The sequence below is a fragment of the Notolepis coatsorum genome (assembly GCF_963971535.1).
Source record: "Notolepis coatsorum genome assembly, contig: SCAFFOLD_1191, whole genome shotgun sequence".
Classification (NCBI taxonomy): Eukaryota; Metazoa; Chordata; class Actinopteri; order Aulopiformes; family Paralepididae; genus Notolepis; species Notolepis coatsorum.
The window spans coordinates 32501-41858 of NW_028170510.1; the positions used below are offsets into that span (position 1 = coordinate 32501).

The following is a 9358-nucleotide window of genomic DNA, read 5'->3' on the forward strand; positions in this document are numbered from 1 at the left end:
GCAATGTGGTTGTACAGTACAAGTCATAAAACACACAGTCAAATAGCTTTAGCTCCCTGCTGGACAATGGCCAGGGGCATTTATTTAAGCAAAACTGACAATTAAGCAAAACAACTAAATCATACTGGCTCCCATTGGAGCACCTAACTCCCTTTACTGTATGTAGTCCAGTCCATAACTAGGCCGGGCCGCTGTCTGGCTTACCGGTTGGTTGTCAACTCGCGGTTTTAAATGTCTCCCAACAGCTCTCTCACTTGCCATTCCAAGACGCACTCGGGAGGTTCCGTGTCTGCTGTCCTCTTTGAGAAGCATGCTGATAAATTCTTGTAAGGAAATAAACCATCTACTGACTCGAGCATTGGTCTCCTTCTTTTTGGACATCCAGACCAGGGGAGCATGGTCAGTTATCAAGGCCAGATTAAGAATTCAGAGGCCTCTGGGCCAGACTCTTGTGGAGGCCCCCCACACACACGTGCACGCATGCACAGTGGCGTTTTTATATGTAAAACATTGGTGGGGCAGCCACTAACCAAGGCTACATACCAGGCAAACTACAGTAATCAAAATGACAGTAATCGTTGTTCGCAAATTTCGCACCACATATCAGGCATAGGCTACAGGTAAGCCTGCATCGTTAGTCGTGAAAGCAAATTAATCTGTCCACGCTGAATTAAACCCTCTATTTTCCTCAGACTTTCCTTTTTTTGGATTTATCCATGGTTAGCTTACTGGGGGGTCGGAAACTCAAGATTAGCCACTTGCAGACGGCAGGGAGAGGCGCGGGGTGTGACGTACTGTATATTTTAGTTGATGAAATATTTTAGTTGAAGAAATATTTTTTCATTTCAGTGTCACAGTATGACATCGATCTCCAAAATAACAATAAAAAAATATATATATTTACATTTTTAAATTTTTGTAATTTATTATTTATTTTTTTGGAGGCCCCTCGTCACTAGAGGCCCACGGGCCGTGGCCCAAACGGCCCAAACGGCCCGGTCGTTAATCCGGCCCTGTCAGTTATGAGAGATGATAAATGTCGGCCCAACGGATAATATCTGAGACGCTCCAGTGCCCACTTGATAGCCAGTCCTCCCTTCTCTACCGTGGCATATCCTTGCTCCCTTTGGTTCAGCTTCCTACTGATGATGTAGAGTACTGGATGTTCCTCACCTCGTATCTCTTGAGAGAGTAGGGCTCCTACTTCCACCTCTGACGCACCCGTTTGCACAATCATCTCCTGCATGAAATCCGGGGTGACCAGAATGGGCCGTGCACAAAGCGCCTCTCTCTGAGACCCGTCCATTCCGCCACGAGGGGCTTGGTGGCTTTGGTTAGGTCTGTGTCCTTAGAACAGTCTGTCATCCCCACCTGTGTGAAAAAGTCCACCATTATCCCTGTAACCAAAAAAATCCACGCCCGCTTGCCTCAATGACTACCGCCCTGTACAGTAGCCCTCACCTCCATAGCCATGAAGTGCTTTGAGAAGCTAGTGAAGGGCTACATTTGTTCCTCCCTCCCCATCAACCTGGACCCCCTGCAATTTGCATATTGCCCCCAACAGGTCCACGGAGGATGCCATAGCTCATGTGCTGCACACAGCAGCATCACACCTGGACAAGAGGCAGGGGAACTATGTGAGAATGCTATTTACAAGGGACAAAAAAAAAAAAAGTAAAATAAAAAAAAATCAATATTTATTTTTTATTATTTTGGAGATCGATGTCATACTGTGACACTGAAATGAAAAAATATTTCTTCAACTAAAATATTTCGTCAACTAAAATATTTCATCAACTAAAATATACAGTACGTCACACCCGCGCCTCTCACTGTTTGTTGTCCGGTCCAGGGTCAGTTTCACAAGGGGGTATTTCAGCCAGTCCAGGGTTCAGTACCACAAACACCTTCTCGCTCTAACCTCTCCTTCAAACTACCTCTCACCTCACAAACTCAGTATCTCACACTCTCTCCACGATCTCTGCTCCTTCCTCACCTCCACTCAACTCTTCTCTGTCTCTCTTAGGGCTTTATGCTATGTGTGTCTCGGGTGTGGGATGTGGGTGATCACGTGGTGCACAGGTGTATTCCATCAGTCCTAATCAACTCCTCACTTAACCCTCCTCTGCCTGTGACAATAGTATCTCCCTTCCTCCACGTAACCAAGTGACGAGGGATGATATCTGCCACAGTATATTGTATATTCCTCTTTACTTACTTTTTACTTACTTACTTTCTTTACTGTATGAAGCACACTCTCAGGGCCGGGCTCATACAGAACCAAGCATTTCACCGTAAAGTATGTGTATTTTATTGTGATAATGAATAAACAAACTTGAAACTTTTTACATCAGCGTCTCGCTGTAGTGCGTCTGAGCTGTTCGGGGTCACATTTGGACGTCATAACAACGGCGCAAAAATGCCAAAACACGACATAACTCAAAACGTTATTCGCTTCAATTATTCAGCAGACGCAACTCCCGAATGTACTGGAGCCGGTGGAGGTGAGACGTGGTATGGCGGCTGTCACACCACGCAGTTCCTGATGAGCACAGAGCGCAGTGACGAGGGCAGAGCCCTCCTGCTTCCATTGTGGATCACATTTGTCGGCATGGCAACGTGATGCTGCGTGACTCATAGTTGTCTTACATGAATATAGATATGCTCTACGGAGGGTTGCACTGTCACGCGCTAAAGCCACAATCAGTAATGCGAGTATAGACAAGTCGGCGACATGTGAAAAAGAATAAATGTTTTCATGTATACGTTCGCGTGTTATACCGTGGTGAATATTGTATAGTTTCAGAGTGATCCTGGCTAATTCCTGCAATACTTGAATTTCACTAAGAGCGTTGGCGTTTTTCGCCTGGACACGCTACTGTTTCCAATTCAAAGGTATATAATAGGTATTATGTTTTATCATGAATGCATGAAAGGGGTGGGGGGGTAATTTTTTGATGCTTTGATCGTCAGCAACGGCATACGTTTTGGAGTATGTTACATATGATCGTTGCGATCGATGTGAAATCATGGTTGGATCAAAGTAGGATTGATGTCATATAGTCCATACCTTTACTAGGAGGTATCCCAAAAAGAATATTCCAATTGTCTGATCGCGATTTCCAGTATTGGTGTCCATCGGGTCCCCAACATAATCTGGCACAACGCATGCATCGAGGGCCATGGACGCATTCCACTGTGATCGGGTGAACCGCTAGGCCTGGACCAAAATTCTCCGTCCTTAGGAAATTCGATGTAACACCCAGTGTGAAAAAAGGTTTCAAAGGGTGAGCGATACTGCCACCTAGCAGGAGGCGGCCGGTATTGCACCCTAGCGATCTCAGAATGATTTCCTATGGCAACGCAGAGGTCCGTGACATTGCATAGAATAAAAAAAAATCGAATAAAAGAAAAAAACGATGAAAACCCAACTATACTCGGGTATGGTGCTCAACCACTGGCGAGATAACCCGACTATCATCGGGTCTGGCGCTGAATGAGTTAACTGCTCCCGATGAGCAGGTCGGCACCTCGCGCGGTCGCCTCCGCCGTCGGTGTGTGAGTGTGTGAGTGAGTGGGTGAAAGGTGAGGAACAAATTGTAAAGCGCTTTGAATAAAAACACAATATAAATGTACCATTTACACTACTGGATATCATTTACATGGACATCTCTACTGCACGTGTAATTGGGGTCGTGGGACAGGCCAGCATTGAGCTGTCGGCCGGAAAGGTTAAGGCCACTATCTAGCAGCGAAGCGGGGGTTTGGGGTGTTGGTCCTGGGGGGTCCTGGGGTCCGGGGGTCCTGGGGTGGGAGTGGGGGAGGAAATGTATTTTTGTCTTGCGTGGTGTCTGTGTTAATATAATTAGTTTTTATGTTCAGGTTCTGTATTTATTATTTCTTTTTTGTTTTGTTTGTTATTTCTACTGTCATTCTATTGTCTTGTTATTATTATTACTGTCTGGTGATGTTCTGTTTATTATTATTATTATTATTATTATTATTATTATTATTATTATTATTATTATTATTATTATTATTATTATTATTATTATTATTATTATTATTATTATTATATTATGTGCTGTCATGTTTTGTTTTATATTCTATGTAAAAAAGAAAGAAAAGTGGAAAAGATAAAATACACATTACCGGGATCAAGTGGAACGTTTGATGTGGTGTGGCAGCGCTTTATTTCTCATGTGGAACGGTTGACTATGTGTCTCTCACCTCCTGAAATAATGACACTGTATATAGTAATGATTTTGTAATATGAAATGCTCTGTGAACTGTTGTTTTTTGGGCTTAGTTTTGCTTTTGTTTATGTGCGTATGTTTTTTTTTACGTCTGTAATGTCTACTCTAACGTCTAAAAACTGTAATAAAAAAATAAGAAATTAAATAAAAAATGTGATCACAAAAAAATATAAATGTGCCATTTATGAGATATGAATGACCCCCCCCCCCCATCTGTCTTATCTCCTTATTTTAGCATTTCGCATTCGCTTGTCTTTAAGTTCTATTGTGTGATCTGTGTGATGTTGTGTAGGGCTCGGTCGGACTAGTAAAATGTGTTATTTCTACTGTCATTCTATTGTCATGATTGTTATTGTTATTATTATTACTGTCTGGTGATGTTCTGTTTATTATTATTATTATTATTATTATTATTATATTATGTGCTGACATGTTTTGTTTTATATTCTATGTAAAATCTTTTAAATTGTTTATTCGATAATTTTTTTTTAAAGAATTAACATTTATGAGATATTAATCAAATTAAATCTGTCTGCCCCTCAGCTCACCACGCTGCGCGGCGCCATCCTGGAGGACGCCGTCCCGTCCACGGCGCGTCACGGCACGGCCCGCGGTCTGCCCCTGAAGGAGGTGCTGGAGTACGTGATCCCGGAGCTCAACATCCAGTGCCTGAGGCTGGCGCTCAACTCGCCCAAGGTCCCCGAGCAGCTCCTCAAGCTGGACGAACAGGGGGTGAGTTCAGCCTCCCCCAAGGTCCCCCCAGAGCAGCTCCTCGAGCTGGACGAACAGGGGGTGAGTTCAGCCTCCCCCCCAAGGTCCCCGAGCAGCTCCTCAAGCTGGACGAACAGGGGGTGAGTTCAGCCTCCCCCAAGGCCCCCGAGCAGCTCCTCAAGCTGGACGAACAGGGGGTGAGTTCAGCCTCCCCCAAGGTCCCCGAGCAGCTCCTCGAGCTGGACGAACAGGGGGTGAGTTCAGCCTCCCCCAAGGTCCCCGAGCAGCTCCTCGAGCTGGACGAACAGGGGGTGAGTTCAGCCTCCCCCCCAAGGTCCCCCCAGAGCAGCTCCTCAAGCTGGACGAACAGGGGGTGAGTTCAGCCTCCCCTAAGGTCCCCCAGAGCAGCTCCTCAAGCTGGACGAACAGGGGGTGAGTTCAGCCTCCCCCAAGGTCCCCCCAGAGCAGCTCCTCAAGCTGGACGAACAGGGGGTGAGTTCAGCCTCCCCCAAGGTCCCCGAGCAGCTCCTCAAGCTGGACGAACAGGGGGTGAGTTCAGCCTCCCCCAAGGTCCCCCCAGAGCAGCTCCTCAAGCTGGACGAACAGGGGGTGAGTTCAGCCTCCCCAAGGTCCCCGAGCAGCTCCTCAAGCTGGACGAACAGGGGGTGAGTTCAGCCTCCCCAAGGTCCCCGAGCAGCTCCTCAAGCTGGACGAACAGGGGGTGAGTTCAGCCTCCCCCAAGGTCCCAGAGCAGCTCCTCAAGCTGGACGAACAGGGGGTGAGTTCAGCCTCCCCCAAGGTCCCCCCATCAGCTCCTCAAGCTGGACGAACAGGGGGTGAGTTCAGCCTCCCCCAAGGTCCCCCCATCAGCTCCTCAAGCTGGACGAACAGGGGGTGAGTTCAGCCTCCCCCAAGGTCCCCCCATCAGCTCCTCAAGCTGGACGAACAGGGGGTGAGTTCAGCCTCCCCCAAGGTCCCCCCATCAGCTCCTCAAGCTGGACGAACAGGGGGTGAGTTCAGCCTCCCCCAAGGTCCCCGAGCAGCTCCTCAAGCTGGACGAACAGGGGGTGAGTTCAGCCTCCCCCAAGGTCCCCGAGCAGCTCCTCAAGCTGGATGAACAGGGGGTGAGTTCAGCCTCCCCCAAGGTCCCCGAGCAGCTCCTCAAGCTGGACGAACAGGGGGTGAGTTCAGCCTCCCCCAAGGTCCCCGAGCAGCTCCTCAAGCTGGACGAACAGGGGGTGAGTTCAGCCTCCCCCAAGGTCCACAACGTCCAGATTACCACCCATCGACTTCCACCCTCTAACTCTGCCAATTAGAGTTAGTATGACGGCTGGTCCAAGCCGGAGGCAATGCTGACAGCCGGAGTCGAACCCGGTGTCTCTTGCGTTGGTGACGAGCGCAATGTCCGCTGCGCCACCCAGCCACCCCTAAGGGTTAACCTTCTGTAGTGAAAGGGTTAACCTGCTGTGTATTGTCACAGTGAAAGGGTCAACCGTTTGGTAGTGTGGCAGTGAAAGGGTTCATATGGTTTTTATCTCTTTTTGTCATGAGTTGCTTTTAAGGATTTTTTTTATTTCTTTTAACATTAGTTGACTGTATGAGCTTTCAGGTTAGGTGTATTGTACTTACTTTTAGGGTGTCCTGTCTCATGCACATGTCCATTCGTGTTTTTGTGCCTTTTTATGTTCCATGTAAATGGACCACAATGGAAACAAGCCATGGCTTTATTGTGTTTTATCCATTTGACCAGCGTGATGACTCTGTTATTGTTTTTCAAATGTCATCGTATACTGTTGTCTCCATAAAGTATTCAATCAATCAATCAATCAAAAACTCTTCCCATCGGCTCAGGAGGTCGAGCGGTCGTCTGGTAATCCAGAGGTTCCCGGTTCGATTCTCGCTCCTACCCAGGGGCGCGTAGAAGTGTCCTTGAGCGAGACGCTTATCCCCTAACTACTGCCGATGAGCATGTTGGCACCCTGCATGGTTGCCTCTCGTATGAAAACAGGCTCCCTATGACATACAGAATGTCACTGTACTGTATGGTTTTTCTTGGGGTCGCGGGGCTTTTCCAACTTCAATATCAGGTCGCCTCCCCTTCCAAAAACAGGAGGCGAACACCTGTCCTGTACCATAGCCTTTTATATTAATTTATTTTATATATCCTTTATTTATCCAGGAATGTCCCATTGAGATACAAGATCTCTCCTTCCACGGAGTCCTGACCAAACACGGCACACAAGTTTCAACATAAAAACAGGGCATATAGAATATACAGTACATTAAACAAAAAACATACAAATCAAATACAAACACAGAAGGCCATTTGTGCAGTGGCAAGAAGCATAATCAGATCAGCAGTAGCATCGGGTAAAAAACAGTTACATGTTTCATGAAGGGCTAGTCTTAATCTGAATTTCAGATGCACAGAACAAGACAGCACTACTACTTTCACGCCTCCAGGCCTAGTCACCTATTAGCTATGAAGATACGTGCCAGTGAGCAATTTGCGGATATCCCTTCCATTAAGAACCAACAGGGGGAGGTAACCACCAACCCAAAAAAGATTAATGATACATTTCGCTGTTTTTATTCCAATCTGTACAAGTCAGAGGTGGTCTTTGATCATACCAAGCTGGAGGATTTTCTTGATCAAATCAATCTACCACAGATCTCAGAAGATAGTGCTAGGTTGTTAGCTGCACCTATCACGCTGGTTGAACTTAGAGAGGCGATTGCGGATATGCAACGGGGCAAGGCTCCCGGATGGGACGGCATTCCACCGGAACTCTATCTTGCATTCTGGGATGTACTCGGCCCCTTATTATTCTCAATGATCTTACACTCAATCAAAGAGGGCAATTTTTCTAGAGATGTCAATATGGCGCTTATATCTGTTTTACTCAAGAAGGATAAGGACCCCACCGAATGTGGCAGCTACAGGCCCCTAAGTCTCCTCGGAGCCGATCTTAAGCTATATGCCAAGGTTCTAGCCACCAGACTTCAAAAGCACATGACATCTCTAGTTCATCCTGATCAGACCGGCTTCATAAGAGGCCGCCTGGTTACTGACAACATCAGACGGTTACTGCACGTGATTAATGCCAGCAAGGATATTGCAGCCCCTACAGCGGTCATATCCTTGGACGCAATGAAGGCATTTGACAGATTGGAGTGGTCTTACTTATGGGCAGTTCTCAGAAGGATGGGGTTGGGTGAGGGTTTCATTCATATGATCAAAGTATTATACACTGAGCCTTCGGCCATGATCTTAACGGGAAAGTTCTGTTCGCCACTCTTCTCTGTCTCGCGTTCTTCTAGACAGGGTTGTCCTCTTAGTCCCGGACTCTTCGCTTTATCCCTCGAACCCCTAGCTCAATACATAAGACAATCCCAAATTATGTCTCCTATTTCAATTCAGGGCACACATCATCATATTAGCTTATACGCAGATGATGTACTCCTGTTTATGCAAAATCCCTCCATCTCTCTACCTCATCTGCTCGGCGTGATAGATGAATTCGGCAGCCTGTCCGGCTTTAAGATCAACTGGCCAAAATCTGCTTTTCTTCCACTTAATGAGCCTGCGAAGGCTACCATCTTACCGGCAAACATGCTTATGGTGGAGCACTTTAAATGTCTCGGGATTGAAATATTCCCCACTATAGGCCAGACGGTAAGGTATAATTACTCCAGCTTGGGTGACAGGATTACGAATGACTTTAACAGATGGTCCAAATTAAAAAATTCATTACAGGCCTGTGCGTCAATAATTAAAATGAATATTTTACCCAGAATTAACTTTATCAGCTCCATGCTCCCGTTACCTCCTCCTGTTGGTTACTGGCAGAAATTGCACTCTGCCTCGTATAAATTCGTTTGGAACAATAAACGCCCGCGCTTGAAGAGATCAACTGCCCAAAGGAGTAAACTCGATGGGGGCTTAGCATTTCCAGACTTTAAATATTATTTTCAGGCTTTCTCTCTGAGACCTTTGATCACTTGGTTTGATGCTCAAGCAGCTGTATCTTGGCGACCATTGGAGGAGAAGTTGGTGTCCCCATATAGACTTCAGGATATTGTGTATACCAACATATCAATTAAACAATGTAAATTAAGATTTGGCCCTTTAATCACACATGTGATCCAAACTTGGCGTGACACTCAGAAAGTGGGTACAAACCGCCATCAATGGCACACGCATTCCCCTCTATTTAATAACAATCTTCTCCTTATTGAACAACAACCTATTAGGTACCCTAGATGGGAAAAGAAAGGTATCCACACATTGGGGGATATCTTTGATAACTCTGGCCTCCGATCTTTCCAGGATATATCCAACGGATATGATCTCCCCGGAACCTCCTTTTTCTTTTATTTACAAATAAGAG

General features: G+C 46.3%; 1 protein-coding gene across 1 annotated transcript in view; it reads left to right on the top strand.

Moving 5' to 3' along the window:
- LOC311248504 (signal-induced proliferation-associated 1-like protein 2) overlaps positions 1 to 9358 on the top strand; it is a gene marked incomplete at both ends in the record, with an annotated part of 53064 nt that overhangs the window by 22829 nt on the left and 20877 nt on the right. Inside the window, 2 exon segments of the mRNA XM_084339375.1 lie at positions 4800 to 4952; positions 6170 to 6205. Coding sequence (XP_084195501.1) covers positions 4800 to 4952; positions 6170 to 6205 — 189 coding nt within the window.